Source organism: Chionomys nivalis, chromosome 8 (assembly GCF_950005125.1).
Source record: "Chionomys nivalis chromosome 8, mChiNiv1.1, whole genome shotgun sequence".
NCBI lineage: Eukaryota > Metazoa > Chordata > Mammalia > Rodentia > Cricetidae > Chionomys > Chionomys nivalis.
The window spans coordinates 19,542,614-19,560,089 of record NC_080093.1 but is presented as its reverse complement, the minus strand read 5'-3'; the positions used below and the strand labels follow the sequence as shown (position 1 = coordinate 19,560,089).

Below are 17,476 nucleotides of genomic sequence, written 5' to 3'. Positions count from 1 at the left end.
AGAGCTGAAGACAAACCGATGAGCGTCAGCCTGTTTCCAGGGGATGGGTGACGCCACACGAAGAAGAGAGGTCCCTGACACACAGTCTGGGAATCTGGTGTCACAGCTTACTGTGCTTTTCCCACAGGGGGTTAATCAGCTTTACCTAGATGTCCATTCTCCATGGTCTTGGATGTTATCAAAGCTTTGGCCTCCACCTCCCACAGCGCTGGTAACGCTAGAAAGACAAACATTAGCTTTGCCATTTCTTAAGGCCTGGTCAAAAGAACAGAATACCTTTTGGCCTTGGTTGGCAACATGGCAGTCTGATCTGTCTCAAAAGATTCAAAGGTTTCATACTATTGCTCCTCCCTCAGGAGATAATCCATTTGGACCTGTCAATCACTTGGCCAAGAGACCACCCCTTGTAAGACTGTATCTACTAAAGTCTTGCTAAGGAGACAGGAGGAATGATTGTCCCTGTGAGGAGACAGTGTACGTGTCCCTCCCAGAAATGCCCCTTCTGTGGAGTTGCTTGAGGAGCCGTCACCACAGGGCTTTGCCACACCTGCCTGTTCTGTGGAATTACTCAGAAAAGCCTGACTTTCCTTTGCAGCAGCCTAGCTGGTAAACCATCATGAGGTCTGACTGCTACTCCTAATCTAGATCTTTTCAATGTGTCAGTTGGTAAAGGAAGAGAATGGAAAAAGAAGAAACAAGAGCACGGTGCTGTTTAAGTTTCCAGCACGGAGGCCCCCCTCACTACCTGTTACAGGTGTCCTGTTTCAAGGCAGGGAGGGGCTACAGAGAAAGGTTGGGAGCCCCACATGCCAGAGAAAGCACACTTAGGTTCTGACCAGCCTGGGAGGAAAGAGGCAGAAGAAAGAAAAAGGGGAAGTTGCACTCTCCACGTAGGGGAAAAGAACCACGGGTGCCTCATAGGTTCATCAAACGGCCGTTTATTTTTCACTAGATTACAAAATAAGTGTTTGTACCAAAAGAAATGCTGACTCTCAAAATTTTAGTGAAAACAATTTGAAATAAAGATTCTAAGCAATTGATTGTAAGTAGAATTAAAGTATCTGAAACACAGTCATACCTTACTTTACCAATTACAAAGCTCACTGATAAGTGTATTTCATTCAGGCTTCTTCGATGCTCTCTGGATCATTTTTATCACCACAGGATTGAGGCCCTAGGTGGCCAACATTATGAGCTGGAGCTGACACCCATCTATGTCAAAGTTATAAGTCCTACTCTGATCAGGTTCTCAGGGAGTCCAAGGTCCTTTTCCACCACACAAGAAAAGAGAATGCTGGGCATCCTCGGACATGGCTGCTTGAAGCCATCCACATGAGCTTATCTAAGGAGCTGGGCCCATGAAAGACATTTTTTTTTTTTAATTTTAGAGGGACTTTGAAAGGTGGTCATTGTGGTTATAGAACTATTCCCCATTCAAGAAATAGGATCATTTCTGAACATCCAGAGGCCCCATATGAGAAAAGTTGGCTCCCTAAGATATCAGAGTGGCTCATGGGGACTGGGATTGCTCCCAGAGATGCTCTGAGACCTCATCTCTCCCACTGTGAAGCATGGCCTGTCCAAGGCAGTGGCCATGCATCAGAAGGAGCTGTGACCAGACCACCTGGAAGTCATCTGGGGAAGTAAAGGCAAAGGTCTGGCCCAAGCTGGTAAAGTTGCCGCTAGATTTCCCTTGAATGGCAGGTGTAGATATACTAACCCATCCCTTTGTTCCTGTGTTCATCTTTGATCCTCTTTATCTCTCTTCCTCACAAACATCTTTTCTTTGTGATACTTCAAAACAAAATTCATCATTGCAAAGAAAGCCACTAAACCATGAATACCAATTTTACATTAGTTACTTCTCATTGTTAGGATTAGATGCCTGATAAAAGCAACTTAAGGGTGGAAAGATTTGTTTTGGCTCACAGTTTGAAGGTACACAGTCCGCCACAGCTGGGAAGGCAAGATGGCAGGAGCATGCGGCAGCTGATCACACATTTTATCTGTAGTCGGGAAGCAGAGGGGGATGAACTTTGTGTGCTCAACTTGAAATCTCTTTTATTCAGTCCAGAAGTCCAAGCCCAGGGAATGGTGCTTCTCACATTCACACAGATCTTTTTGCTCTGTTAACCCTTTCTAGAGGTGTGTTTCCATGGCGACTGTAAGTGTCCCCAGTGAAGATTAATCATCAAAGGCATTAGCATCCTGGAGATTAATGTGTAATGTGTAGCGCGGGTCTCTGTACTGGGAATTTGAGAGTTGGTTGACATACGAGGGCAAATGATGTTCAGAGTTCAGGGTGCAGACTTCTAGTGAAACTGGAGTTACTTTTAGATGTACTTCCTTCTCAATTTTGTGACTATGGTTGACAAATTCTGCAGAGCCATCGTTTGACTTGATCAGACAGATGGGATGGGAAGAGGTGGGAAGAGCGGGGTGAGTAGGGGAAGTGAATGTTTCTAGTGTCTACTTGGTGGAAAATGCTTCCCTTCCTTCCTTTTGCAATTTTTCTGGTACCTGAATAAAACACAGAATATTCTCCCCTCTTTTATAAGACCCAAAGCAGGCTTGGGGAATGTAGGTGACTTTGTCCAAATTCTCACAGCTGCTGGGGGGCAGGTTTGACTCAAAAGCCCATGACCCCTTCTCTGCTGTGTGAAACGGTCTAGCCACATGCTTCCCTGTGTTGGGCATGTGCGGCTCCATGTGAGTTTTGCCCTGAGATATTCAGAGAAAGAAATGGCTTCTTTCACATGTCTTCCATAAATTTCACTCATGTCCTAACTTGTGCCAAGCCGACCTTAGCCAATGCACCCGGAAAAATACAACTCCCATAGCTTCATTTATTTGCTTTTTTAAAGATAAGAGATGGAGGGGGAAGCGGTGAAGGCAGGACACTTAGAAACCAGGTCCATTTCCCAAAAACAGACTTCTCTGGATTAAGAAACAGGACAAAAGGGACTCGTCTGAATGCACAGAAAGTCACCTGGCTTGTACTGATGATTAAAACTACAAGGCCTGAAGTTGACTGAACCTTATTACAGCACCCCTAATGAGGAAAAGCAACCCAGGTACACCCCCGACCTATAAATAAATTTATGTGCAGTGAGAGGCAGCTGATCCTCACCGGCACAGTTCCTAAGCACAGATTCCAGTTCCGGGTCAGCTCCCTGATGAAACTACATCATTCTAGGCTCAGTCTGGGCACAAGCCACCACAGTCCTCTCCTTCTCTCCATTTCTTCAGGGCGACGATAAGTGTCAGGCAAGGGCTCCTCACTTCCAGAGACTGTCTTCACATATATGTGGCCTTCCTGGGTACCTTGTGGGTCCATCTCATGTGTGGGTGACCGCCTAGGATTCTTGAGAACATAAACAGGTATTTTAAAGGCTATAGTAGAGATTTCAGCTTCTGGCCAAGATGGACTCAAACAACCATATTGACCCTTCCAATGGAAACATCCAAAAATCAGACCAAGCATCTGAAACAATGGTTGTTAAGATATGGAAATCGGGAGAATAAAGATATTGGCTCTCGAGGGGCAGGAAATGAGTGGCATCTACAGTCACCCAAGCATACTGCCTTCAAGGGTTGTGTGTGTGTGTGCGTGCGTGTGCCACACAACTTTCTCTAATCATTTTTAACACAGGGTCTCAATCCTTTAACTTTTAATCAAGTCTTTATATTCATGAAGTGTGGTTCTGGAGATTTTTAAAAAGTTGGGTATTGCTTTTCTAGTCAAACTGACTCTCTCTGCCTTGTAACTGAAGCTGTTTAGGTCATTTACATCTAATGTGATCATTGATATAGTTGGGTTCAAACCTACTATCCTATTTTTCTTTTTCTTTTTTTTCTACATGCTCATTTTAAAAAAAGATTTATTTATTTACTATGTATAGTGTTCTTCCTGCATGTATGCCTGAACGCCTAAAGAGGGCACCAGATCTCATTATAGAGGCTGTGGGCCACCGTGTGGTTGCTGGGAATTGAACTCAGGACCTCTGGAAGAGCACCCAGTGCTCTTAACCTCTGAGCCATCTCTCTAGTCCTACATGTTCACTTTTTAATTAGTTTTTGCATGTTTTATTCCCTATAAACTTTAGAATTGTAGTAAGTTTATTGAGAAATGTGTTTGGATTATGTGTCACAATTACGTTTATGATTTTCTGTGTGTATGAATGTTTTGCCCAAATGCACATGACTGGCATCTGAGGAGGTCAGAAGAGTGGAGATGTCCTAGGATTAGTAGAGACCATTGCGAGCTTCTGTATGGGAGCTGAACCCAAGTCTTCTGAAAGAGCAGTAAGTCCTTTTAACCGCTCTCTAGCTCCACAATTGCACTGATTATACAGACACTAAACGTGCCATGAATTTGACATCTTTATGTTGTTGAGTCTTCCTTTCCAGAACCAGAGCATATAACCATCATAACTTAGCTATTGTTGAATGTCTTTTATTGAAGTTTTTCCATAATAGGATTAGACATTTTAGCAGATTTGATTTTAGCATTCTATGTATTTTATTGCCACTGTAAAATAGGACTTATAAAATTCATTTTCTAACTTGTAGCTATTGATATTTTTTAAATGCACATTACTTTTGTGTGTGTGTGTGTGTGTGTGTATGTGTGTGTGCTTTCAGTGCTCAGGGAGTGCTCTGCCTCCAAGCTAAACCCTGTGTGTTGTTTTACATGCAATAAACTCACTCAACTATTTTGCTAATTCCAATATCTTCTCTATAGATTACTGACTTTTTCCTATGTTGACAGACATATATAATCTGCAAAGTATGATAATTTTACTTCTTCCTTTTCAATGTTATGTTTGCTCTTCCTTATCCCATTGTGTTGGTTAGGACCTGAAGTTCAGTGCTGAGTACAAGTGATGAACATTTCTGATGTATTTCTGATCTTAAAGACATATTCCTTTAGGTATCCCTGTTCTAGTTAGGTTCACCTACATCACCTTTGAAAATCGATTTCAAGGGCTGGGAAGAAATAGTGCCTGCTGAGCAAGGGTAAGGATCTGGGTTTGAATCCCCAGAACCCATGTAAAACCCAGATATACATACAGTGCAAGTGTCTGTAATCCCAGCACTCTTACGGGAAGATGCGGGGCCTCTGAGGGAACCCCTGAAAGCTTGTGGGCCAGCCTCCACAGAGAAAAACAGCAAAGTAGCTCTTCTTAAACAAAAATGGGAGGTAAGGACTGACATCTGAAATGTCCTCTGACCTCCACACACATTCCATGGTACACATACAAACACACGCATACACACACGCATACATTGAACACACACAAACACACACAAAGAGCTCTTAACACAAGTGAGTTACCTTTTTAAAAACCCTCTTTACCTATTAATGTGGCCATACATCTGTTTCTTTTGTCCACTAAATAGTTATATTGAGTTAATTTTCTTTTTTGCTCCACTTATTTTAATTTTCAGTGCTGGGCCTAGAACCCAGTGACTTCCATGTGCTAGGTCAGAATTTTACCACATAGCTACAGTCCACCCCCTGATTTTCTAATGTTAAAGTCAACTTTGAATTCCCATCTGATCAGTGAGAACCAGATTCACCTCCTTTGTGCTTTCACAGTTTAGTCTCCTCTTTTCCAAGGGCCCCACATGGCACCTTGTGCAGTCTAAGCTTAAAAATCCTTAGCTTGCTACAAGTCAGTCTGTTAGTCACATGGAGGGATTAGAATAAAAGGTTCTTACCTCAGAGACTTTGGGATTGTCATAGAGTTCTGAAATTTCACATGGTCTCTCACTTTCCTAAAATGGTTAATAAATAAATAAATAAATAAATAAATAAATAAATAAATAGTTAAGAGCCATAGCGGTAACTGTTCAGATCACTGTGTTTTAAACTGCAGTGTGCATTAGAACTGCCAGAGGTTTTCAGACAAAGCAAACATGCAGAGAAAAGCCAGCCTACCTTGAGCTACATGAACAGACTATTCGAACACAGCATGGGGCTGGCATTGGGAAGAACGGAGCAGGAGGAGAGGTGATACAGGACGGCCATGAGTGGCTCACTGGGTTCTTGGCAGGCTGCTTTCCACATTAACATCTGTCTAAAGTTACAGTAACCCCCTGTGCATGTGCAGGTTACTAATAGCCAACTGGGATCTCAAGATGTTAATGGAAATTCCAGAAGCCAAACGTTTTAAGCTTCCATTTTGAACAGGTTGACAAGACCTCGAGCCCCCCTGCTTCGTCCCATCCACTTGCTCAGTGCATGCATGTTGTGTATGATGCCAGGCCTGTGATAGTTGACTGAGAGGTCAAGAGACTTTGTTCACAGTCATTGTTCTATTTTAAGTCGTTTAACTTTATTATTAACTAAGAAGGTTAATCCTTCAGTGTGATTAACTTATTGTTGGCCTATTTTTGTACATAGTGTCCTATAGTACACAGTGTTCAACATGCTTCACGGTATCAAGTGCCTACTACATGTTCTTGAAATGTATCCCTTGTGAATGACGTTCAAGGGGGACTGTGTACATAATAAAAATATGTGTTAGGTTGGGAGTACAGCTCAGCGGTGGAGTCCCTGCCTAGCATATGGGAAAGGTCCTGACTTGATCCCAATCACCATAAACAACCAAACAACCTCCCCAATGTTTTTAAAACAATTCAGCTGTTCTATCACAAGAAATTCCTTCATTTATTTTTTGTTTGTTTTGTTTTGGGTTTGGTTTTCTGCCTGCATATATGTCTGTGTACCACATGCATTTTAGATTCCTTGAGACTGAAGTTGCAAGTGGTCATGCTGGAAACTGAATCCCGGTCCTCTGGAAAAGCCATCTCTCCAGTCCCAGAAATTCCTGATTTAATTAACCTAGTGATTGATATATTTTAGCCTTCTATATCATTTTAAAGAGCACCAAAAGTTAAGAAACTATTGCCTAAATAAATAATGCCACCATCACCCATAGTACTTCTTGGTGTATATCCAGTTGACAGCTTGCCAGTCCGTCTCTACACATGTTACCATGGTATGTACCACCTGTTATCTCATGCAAACTTACAACTGTTCCCACCTCTTAAAACAGGCAGTGTTTACACTTATGTGCTAGGTTTTATTATTGTTGTTTGTGCTGCTGGAGTTGGATCTCATAACCTCACACATACTAGGTGTGTGTGCTGTATCATGAGATACACCCTAGCCTGAGGGATAGTTTCATGACACCTGTTACGGAGTTGAACTAACAAAGGCATAGAAAATGTTGAGTCACCTGTCCATGAATCATACAGCTCAGAGGCAGGATTAGAAGCCAGGCTTTCTATTGTTAGATTTTAGTATCTACCAGTATGAAAACAAACATGATTGTTCATAAGTAGAGAGTGAAGTTAAGAACCAGAGGCTATTTTCACAGGTACATCATGCTGGGAAACCTTGTTGGATATGGATCTAGGTGACCATGCATGGTCCCCAGAGCAAATATGACACAGGAATGGCGTGTCAGGGGTCCATGCACATTCTCTTGTACATCATGCCTGTTTAGACCCAGGAATAGACAAGCAATATGGTCTTAACACACACCTTCCACAGACACGGCGGCACTTTTTTGTTTCTTATTTTCCCTCACATTCTTACCATATCCGATGATGAAGCTAGTGCCTCCCCTTTCCTTCCTCAGGGTAGATAACACTCCACTGTACAGACATATGTTGGCATGGCATCAGCCAGATCCCCCCATTCCTATTTTCTGCCACCCCAAATGTCATCTTACCACCAGAGATTTGTTCAAGTGACCAGAGAGGTATGTGTAAATCAGCCCTGCCTGAATCTGCCTACAAAGGACATTTCAGTCCAAAAACATGTACTACCTTGTCCTCAGAAACAACATGGGTTCTGGGTTCTGACATGCTTAGCCCAGACAGAAGTTGGTTCACTGAAATACTAATTCAAGCACCACAGTCACACCCGAAGAAGCAGTGATCACCTCAAAGGGCTCATCGACGCTTCTTCTTCGCTGAATCAAGGTAAACAGCAAGGCCACCAACAGGGCTGTGGCCAGCAGGGACGGGATTCCGGCTGCTAGGCCAATAGAGGGACCACAGTCCTGGCACAGAGACAAAAAACAGAGTCAGAGCCGGGCGGTGGTGGCGCACGCCTTTAATCCCAGCACTCGGGAGGCAAAGGCAGGCGGATCTCTGGGAGTTCGAGGCCAGCCTGGTCTATAAGAGCTAGTTCCGGGACAGGCACCAAAGCTACAGAGAAACCCTGTCTCGAAAAAAACAAACAAACAAACAAACAACAACAACAACAAAAAAACAGAGTCAGGGAAGCCCAGATTCTCCAAGAGTAGAGGATGCATTCTGTGATTAAAAATAAACAAACAATAACAACAAACATGCATGGGCCCTGGATGCATTGGAGAAATGAAATGTGTGTGTGTGTGTGTGTGTGTGTGTGTGTGTGTGTGTGTATAAATGTATCAGTGAATTGCTTTCCTAGGATCTAATTTATATAGTTTGAATCTGTTTGGAATGGTAATCATTTACTCGAAAAATGGACAACTGATTTAAGCAGGAGTCCCAGGGAACAGACGACAAACATCCTTGCAGAAGAAGAAAAGCTAAGGAACAGGTCAGAGCCACAGTTAGATGCCACGTTCTCCTTCAGGCTGAAAAAGTCTCTTCTATTTTTTGTGCTGTGCACAGTGGTTAATGTAGAGACTCCCAACTTGTGAAAGCACAGAGAACAAGCATCTGTGGAGCGCTCAGTTGTGGATAGAATTTCTCTAGTTTGCCTCCTTCCTTAAGGCTCAAGGACTGTTTCAGAAGATTAGGGAGGAAAGGAAACCAAGGAAGACTAGGGCAAAACTGTCCTCTGCTCATGACAGGAGCATCCCATTTGTAAACTCATGGTAGCTGTGGATGTCTGCACACGGTCAAGCCAGTCAACATTCTAGCCTGGGTAGGGCAGGGGTGTGTGAGCTTCCACAGCTGGCTGAGGAGATACTGACAGTTGACGGCTTTCGGGAGAGGGTGAGCCAGTTTTCTTTAGAGGTTTGGTCCCTGGTACATTGGCCATGCTCTGTTCAATGGCTCCAAAACAATGTGTACAAGAGCAACACAAATTGGATTTAACAGATTATTTAAAATTAAAAAAGACCTTTTTTTTTCCATTTTCAAGGTAGATTTAAGGGAATTTGAGGAGAGCTGGAGTTAAGAGTAGGAGGTAAATACAATTGAAATACATTGTGTGTGTGCATGCAATTCTAAAAAAAAATATTGTGTTAAAAGGAATAACATATATAGAGAGAAAACAAGAACTCGGTGTTGTTGGTATATCCCATGCCATCTGACATGGTTTGGAAAACATATTTGTGATAAATGCATTAAGCAGTTTTTAAATGTTCACTTTGATCTGAATGGTAGCACCACAAGGTTTTGGGTTGCAGATTTTTTTTTCTGGAAATACTAAAGACAAATAAATAACACGGGGTTCCATAGTAGAGGCGATCTTATGAAAGAGTGGAAACACATACCATAAATAGACTGAAGGCTGTTTGCAGAATGACATTTCACACATGTCACTGATGTTCACATCAAGACCTAGAATGCTCCGCAGCCCCCACACGTGACCATTATCCTGAAGCCTATCACTTAGATAGGTTTTTATCTGGTTTCCAACATAAAATGCAAACACAGGTATGGACTCTTTTATGCCTGGCCGCTCTTCTCCACACTCTGTGAATTTGCCTGTGTATAAAATGTGTTTTAATGTTTATTTTATTTTATGTGTGTGTGCACCTCATGCATACAGGAGTCTGCAGAGGTCAGAAGAAGGTGTAAGAGCCTCAAGAATTGAGTTACCGGCAGTTGTGGGCTGTTGTGTTGACACTGGGAACTGAACAGAGGTCTTATGTAAGCACTCTTAACTGCTGAGCCTTCTCTCTGGCACAGGGCCTGTGGTTTTACATTTTATCTCTTACTTTTGAGCAGGGATGATTATAGGAATAATTATTGAGTCCAGTTCTGGGCTTGGTGACAGTTCGTATGTCAAACTTGAATCCTCAAAATAAATGCAAGAGATGGGGAGAGCATTTGTACCCACACAGATGACAGGGCCAAGGCTTGGTCACTGAAGTGGACACTTACATCGGCTTTGGTGCTCGGGGCAACTGGAGAGGGAGTCTGTGTGAAAAGAGAGTATGTGATGTAAGAAAACACAATCAGTAGAGCAAACGCCATGCAAAGTGTCCTGACAACGGTGGAGTCACCGTTTCCTAAATGATTAACGACAGCAGCTACAGAGCCCGTGTGAGTGCTTCCCGAGTAAGAAATAGAGTGAAGTTAGGCTATGAGGAATACAAACTCCAGAAGTCAACTGACATCTTCACTCTCTACCTAGAGAATCTGCCATAACACGGTCTCCATCTCCTGTCCCTAGCCTTCATGCTGGGGCCAGAGCACTTCAGTCCTCTTTCCCCACTAGGAGAAATAACAAGCATTGCAGTAAGACTTAGTTAGGAAGCTTCCTAAGGAAGCCATGCCTGTTTTCAAACAGACAGTAGCATCTGTGGTTCATCCTCAGGTCTGGGATGAGCCCACACTGAACCACACTTTCTGGTTCACATCTCCTCTTGAGGAAGGAGGGGTGCTGCACGTCACCCCTGTCTGAGGTAGTTCAAGTGCATCTCTGGGAACAAAGCTTCATTTAAGCAACTGTGTACACTGTGTCATGTGATGTCATCCTGGGTCCTGGGGGCTCAGTGTGCACGGGATTCCTAGCACCACAAACAGGGATAAAAATGAACTCAGGCTAGGGGCTTACACTGCCTGCAACGGGGTACCCCTTCTTCCACCCAGAAGCTGCAGGGCCTCATCTCATCTCATCATCTAAAATAAGGCTAGCAGTGGCTGGGGCAGGAGGTGGCTCAGTGGCTATGTTTTAGGACCAGAGATCAAATCCCCAGAAGCCATGTAAGTGCCTGGTGGGAGTCATGATCTTCCTGTCATTTCAGGTTTGGAAGGCAGGGATGGAATTCCTAAAGCCGTAGCTGTGCCAGTGAGTTCTGGGTTTGGCTGAGAGATCCTACATAAGTGAATGAGGTGGAAGAGTCATGGAGGATGATTCCCAGCATCAACCGTGGGCCCTCATATGCACATACATGTGCATGTACACACAGACATGCAAAACATGCATACACATGAATGCACACCACATGTACATGCATGGAGGTGGAAAAAGAAAAATAAGTAAAATTGGGACGGCAACAGCTAGTTCTGGGGTGTTAGGGATCACATGAGCACCACAATCATGACCTTGTGTTCACAGTCCTGGGTCAGGTCTGTTTTTATTTAACCCTCTCAGCGATCTTGATGGCCACAATAGTGTCTCCAGCCTTTTTACAGTAAGCATCTCTGAGAAAGGTAAAACAGACCTCAGAGAACTTAGACAACTATGAACCAAGTTTCCACGGATGAATATAAGCTGAGCTTGCACATTGGAATTTCAGGACAGACCTCTTTCCTAGTGAGCTCCCATCAGGGACATTGACAGTGTTGACTGTTGTTCCTTAGAAGGCTGTTTTCACACAAACACAACCCCACACCCTCATATCACTGGGGTCCTGCAGCTGTGTAAAGTATTGTCTTTCTGAGGACGGCAGGAAGAGTCGACCACTGGTTCAGCTAAGGTATTCTGTCTTCAAAGTATAAAAATTTACTCAGGCTGGTTAGGGCCCAAACTAAAAACATATCAGGTACAGTGGGTACGTACCTTTAATCTCAGTTAGCACTTGGAAGACGGAGACAGAGGGAACTGGAATTCAAGGCTATTCTGGACTATGGACAAGAGCTAGTTTCTAAATAATATTCTGTAATTCAGTTAACAGCCAGGGTACAGAGGCACCTAGTGGAGCCTGGTGTGTGTGTGTATGTGTGTGTGTGTGTGTGTGAGAGAGAGAGAGACAGAGACAGAGACAGAGACAGACAGAGAGAGACAGAGAGACAGACAGAGACAGAGAGAGAAGCTGACTTTTCTAGAGTCTAGAGGTAGGAAAGGGAGCTTGGGTGAGGCTTCCCTCTCCCCGTCTCTCCTCATGAGCACCTGCTAATTGCACAGCTGATGCTTGCGGAGCGTCCATTGTGTGCTAAGCTGTCCTAGCCCTTTTCCCACATTATCTGACTCACACCTCACAGCACCCAGTGAAGCAGGACCAACACGGCCCCTGTTTTACAGGTGAGAAGAATGAGGCACAGGGAAGAGAAGTGACTTGTGTAAGGTAACGCAGCCTTAGGTTATAGGTTGTAGCAAAGACCTCACCCACTGAACATGTTCATTCTTGATTGGCCCAGTCACTCTCTTCCCAGACTCTGCACTTAGGAAGTCATCTCAAATACAGATGCAGCCAGACATAGTGGCACATGCACTAGGGAGGTGAAAGTAGGGGCATCGCAGGTTCAAGGCCAATCAGAGCTACACTGGGAGCCCTTGTCTCAAAATGGAAACTATAGACCAGTCTTATCTTTAATGATATTTTATCACAGAGTTGCTCCTGTCTGGAACTCATTACATAAAACAAGTCACATGAAGAAGTAACGTGTGACTGTCCTCAGGGGTGGTTATAAAGATTGATGGAAAATATTTTAAGGTACTTAATTATATGTAGAGTGGGAAGAGTAAGTCAGACACAGTGGGAAGAGAAAGTCAGACAGCAGGGGGCGCTGCCCTGGTGTTTTCTGTTGATGGGAATTTAGGGATTTCATTTTCTTTCTCAAAATGTACATTTATACTTTTTTTTTTTTAAAGATAAAAGCATTGTTCTCAGGGCTGGAGAGATTGCTTAGTGGGTAGAGAAACTTGATGCAAAGTCTCATGGCCTGAGGCCACATGATGGAAGGAGAGAACTGGCTCCCTTCAGCAAGTTGCCTCCTACACATGCAATGGCACATGTATGCCCATACTACACACACACACACACACACACACACACACCCCACGGGGGGGGGGCGCGTTAATTTAAATTCAAACAAACGTTGCTCTCGGCACCACTCGATACAGACTGTGCACTTCATCCCAATATTCAGGGCATGTGGGACAGAGTTCTGGAGACACACACACACCCGCCCCGGAGTTCTGCCTTGACCCTCTCCGACTTGCCTGGAGTTAGGGATCTGACACTCTGCTTACCGTATTCACTGGCAGCGTGAAGTTCAGCGAAAAGCTCTGCAAGAGAGAAAGAAACATTAAAATTCCCAGTAACAGCAACCTCCGGAACCTCTGCCTCAAAGCCTTAGCAACCCCGGCAAAGGTGAACTGAACGCAGAGATGGGCTCCTCTCAGTTCCCAGTGTCAGCCTAAGAACATTGTCAATACAGGAGCCTGTAGTAGAGACGGCAGCAGTCTTTCCTTCTCCCTCTCCTGCTCCCCAGCCAGACGCTGAAAACTTTTTTTCCCCTAGAATGCCTTTCAAAGGGAGAACTGAGAATTTAAAAGTCTTAGTAATATTTTCAGCTTAAAATCTTTCCCTCAAAGGGTATGAGGCAACCCCTGGCTATTACCACCTTCTCAGGAGAGTTAACCAGAGAGAGAGAGAGAGAGAGAGAGAGAGCGAGAGAGCACTGCTGAGGGTTTTCACCAAGTCTGAGCAGAGGCCCAGACCATGAATTAAGCCAGTCGGGGTAGCAGGGAGCTGAACCAGGTACTCTTTCCCTGGAACTCCCTCTGCACCTGGCTTATCCCTCCCTATTGCGAGTAATCAACATATAAACTTTTCTCCCCACGCATACCAAATTTCCTGCACACACCTCTTACCAGAGTAAGGTGTGCCAAGGCCTCTGGCGGCTCCTTTCTGCTCCCTCACCCCTGCCCATCGTTCCCCAGTGTGGGCTGATTGGCACGTCTTTCCGGGCTGCTTTACCAAGTCCTTTCCCTGCTGATGGGAGCAATCTGTGGAGCCTGCTATGACTTAGCCAGGGCCTTCCCTGGTCCTGTATCTTCTCTCTACCTTCCGGACTACATCCATCCTTATTCCTGGTTCCTGGCTGGACCCTCCTCTAGTCCCATCTCCTGACATCCCGGTTTCTCCTGCCCCCAGCTCTTGATCTCGCCTATAGCCCTCCAAGACTGGGTCTGTCACTCAATCAGCCACACATTTGCTAAAGTTTAACATGAAATGTTTTCTGACAGTAGACATCCTGGGGTGGAAGCAGAGGGATGGCTCAGCAGACAGAAGCACTTGCCACATGGGCCTGATGACCTGAGTTCCATCCCTGGGGCCCACATAAACCTCCACAAGGTTGTTCTCTGACCCACGCATACCTGTCATGGCATGAGCACACCTCCTTCCCGAAAATAGAAATAATAATAAAAAACAAAGTTTTCCAAAGAATGGGAATATATTGGGCTTCAAGTGCCTCCAGGGTCATTTTATACCCAGGACTTCATTGTCAGGGGTGGAAGAGTGCATCCCAGGGCCTCATGGGAAGTCATGGCATGCACCGGTCAGGACAGTTGGTGCTCTTGCCTGAAACAGGCGGCATATCCTGGTCCTGGGACCAGACTCAGGCCAAGGCGGGATCCAGACCAGAGAGCCCAAGGCAGGGTTCAGATCACACAGTCCTACATGTGCAACCCCAAGAAAACCGGATCATCTGGGGGCTGGAAGTCACGTGGGCTAAATAATGGGGAAAGCCTTGGAGAATATAAAGTGTTTTAAGAGCCTGTAAGCTATACTACCCCGACTCCACCCTAAGGAGTACATCCTTTAGAGACAGCCCCTCACACGCCACAACAGTGACTTTACTACTCTACCACATCTCTCAAGCCTGTGAATAGGTCATCACACAGTTAAGCCAGCTATCACCAGAACCGCGTCCACTGGTGACATTTCCCTACCACCACCCCTCAGGGCTTCCCAGCAACCCTTCAGTTTCTGCAGCTGAGTCAGTACACCTCTTCTGAGCTACTAGAGCCAGGGTGGCATCTGGGACTCTCAGATCAGGGTGTCCTTGCCCAAGGGCTCCAAGCCCTGCCTTTCATGCTGACACAGCCAGGCCTACAGATGCCCCAAGGGCACTCTCTGATTGCTTTGGTGTGTGCAGCTGCGCAGACTTAGCTCATTGGTGATGATGTCAGGGGGCCACAGACAAAGCTTCCTTTCGGAGAGATGGAAGAAGAGGGCTGCAAGCAACAAGTGAGCCTTTTGCATGCATTGTTTATAAACATCCAGATGACGAAGATTTTGGCCAATTTCAGAAAGACTTTCATATTTTGTGGAAACACAGTGCCATGCTGTCATGGAGAGGAAAGGAGGGCACGGTGCCCTCTAGAGATGCAGCTGGGTGGGGTGAAGCAACCCTGAGCTCTGAGCCACATGATCTAGGTTTGGGTACAGGCTTTGCCACTTTGAAGTTGTATGGTCTTGGAGAAGACAAAGTTTCTGGTCTCCATATTCACATGCCCCTTTACCCTGCCAGGCTCAGTTTTTCCATTCTGGAAATGGGATAGTGTGGCTTGTCCTCCCCACTTCCCAGGAAAAGCCCAAGGGATGCATTGTCGGTGGCAGCTCCTTCCAACCTGCTGATGTTCCAGGCAGGATGGATTTGTCAGTGTCAAGCAGCCACAGCCAAAGAAACTGAACTGTGGACCTGTGTCACAGCCATAGAATGTGTCTGAAGGCCCTGGCCCCTTCTGAGGCTGAGTATCCCTCGTGGGTTTAATGCCATTGGCAGGGGGGAGAGAGAGAAGAAGACAGTCACTGCCATTAACTCTGCTCTGATGACTTCTCATAACCCTGAAGCCCAGGTGTGGAAACCTAGACCAAGGTGCACTTCCTTCTGGAGGTCAGTGGTGAATATTCATAGGGTCCCCTAACTCCCATGACTTCCCATCACTTCTCTTTAAATCCTAGTGAGCTCTGCAATAGTTGTGGTTGACATGCCTCCTTCAGCATAAAGTCCTCCAACCCCTCAAGGTTGAGGCAAACCTCAGGATCTCCTCCGTAAGGGCTGGACAGTAGTCAGCCAGGAATATCACGTGCGTACACATGTATACACACACACAATGAATATCTATCATGTGCATACACAGGTACACATACACACACACACACACACTGAATATCTACCTAGCATAAGAGCGCCACCTTAGTTACTCGTCCATTGGCAGTCACCTGGGTATTTTCAGAAGAGTTCACAAGTTTTAGTGGCCCTGAGCCAGAGAAGTTCCCGTACACAAACCACTGCAGTACGCCCTACAACAGCTGATCTTGGTTCAGAACAACTGCAAAAGAATCGGATTAACAGAAGAGTTGATCCCTGATCTCAACTCAACCCATCTAAGACACCCTGCTGAAACAAATCTAATTTCCAGCAATGAGGCCCTAAATAAGCACAGCTTGGCAAGAGTTTGGCTTCTATTTCTTACTTTCTGTTTTTCCTCCTAAAATAAGTAAACAAAATAACAATAACCAGGGATTATAAACTAATGTTTATAACCAAAGCCATCTTAACTTTTAAGTTGTACATAATATTTATTATATGTTATATACTTTTACATACTTTTAAGTTATATATTAAGTTCAAGGCCATTTTCTTATGAATATGTAATATACTTTAAGCATGCCCCTGCCACCCTACTATCTTCCCCTTTCACCACCCTCAGACAGTTTCTCTTCTCCTTTCAAGTCAATATGTGTGTGTGCCCATAACATTTATGACCATATATTTGTTTGTATATACATTCATATATATGTGTGTGTATAACATTTATGATCATAAAATCACTCATACATCTGTGTGTATATACACTCATCTATAAAGTCTAGGACTTGCACACATTAGAAAAAAAGAAACCCTAGAAGCCTCCTGATTTCCTTCCTGGTTGAGCAAACTTTCCCTGGCCAAGTCACACCAAATATGCACCACACATCAGTAAGAAAGATGAGAGCTTCTGGTCCACGCTGCTGAGAAAGCAGCAGGCAGAAGGTTGAACAAGTAAAGATGAGACTGCTGATCCGAACCCAAGGCTTCCACCAGGAAACAGAGCCTCCCCTGCATCCTGGCTGTGTGGAAGGCTGAACAAGAAAACCTTCACATCAGGTTACAGTTGAGATCAGCACCTATACGATGACATTTTTTCATTAGCATTTTGTACCTAGGGAAAAAAATTGAAAACAAAGCTCCAGGACTTTGTACAAAGGTACAGTTATAGGTATTGAACCAAGAGACCAGCCTTAACATCTTGGAATTGGCTTACAATGAGAGAAAGAGAGGTCAAGCTGAGAAAGACGCTGGCTCCTACTCACCATCTCTACCAGGCTCCCTTGGCAAGCTTCTCTGTCACTGGCACTGTGGGCCAGTGTCTCCCATTTGTAGGACACCAGCTGGGAATGCTGCAGAGGCAGCGCTAGAGACAGTCCCAGGAAAGCCCTTGTCACGCCATGTATGGTCAGGGGAGTAGCCAAGCCCTCAGCTGTGGCGCTTCTGTCCCTTGCACATTGCACAT

General features: G+C 44.8%; 1 protein-coding gene across 2 annotated transcripts; it reads right to left on the bottom strand.

The window, feature by feature from the left end:
• Nucleotides 1-939: 939 nt before the first annotated feature.
• On the bottom strand, nt 940-17,476 carry Opalin (oligodendrocytic myelin paranodal and inner loop protein). Of its 2 annotated transcripts, XM_057779934.1 has the most exons (6): nt 17,277-17,476; nt 13,160-13,195; nt 10,123-10,158; nt 7,959-8,078; nt 5,725-5,781; nt 940-3,364 (listed from the first exon to the last, which is right to left on the bottom strand). In XM_057779934.1, the coding sequence occupies exons 1-6, from the start codon at nt 17,277-17,279 to the stop codon at nt 3,188-3,190; spliced, it is 429 nt and encodes a 142-aa protein (XP_057635917.1). In that variant the 5' UTR covers nt 17,280-17,476; the 3' UTR covers nt 940-3,187. The 2 variants fall into 2 exon arrangements, with proteins under 2 accessions (XP_057635917.1, XP_057635918.1); XM_057779935.1 differs by lacking the exon at nt 10,123-10,158.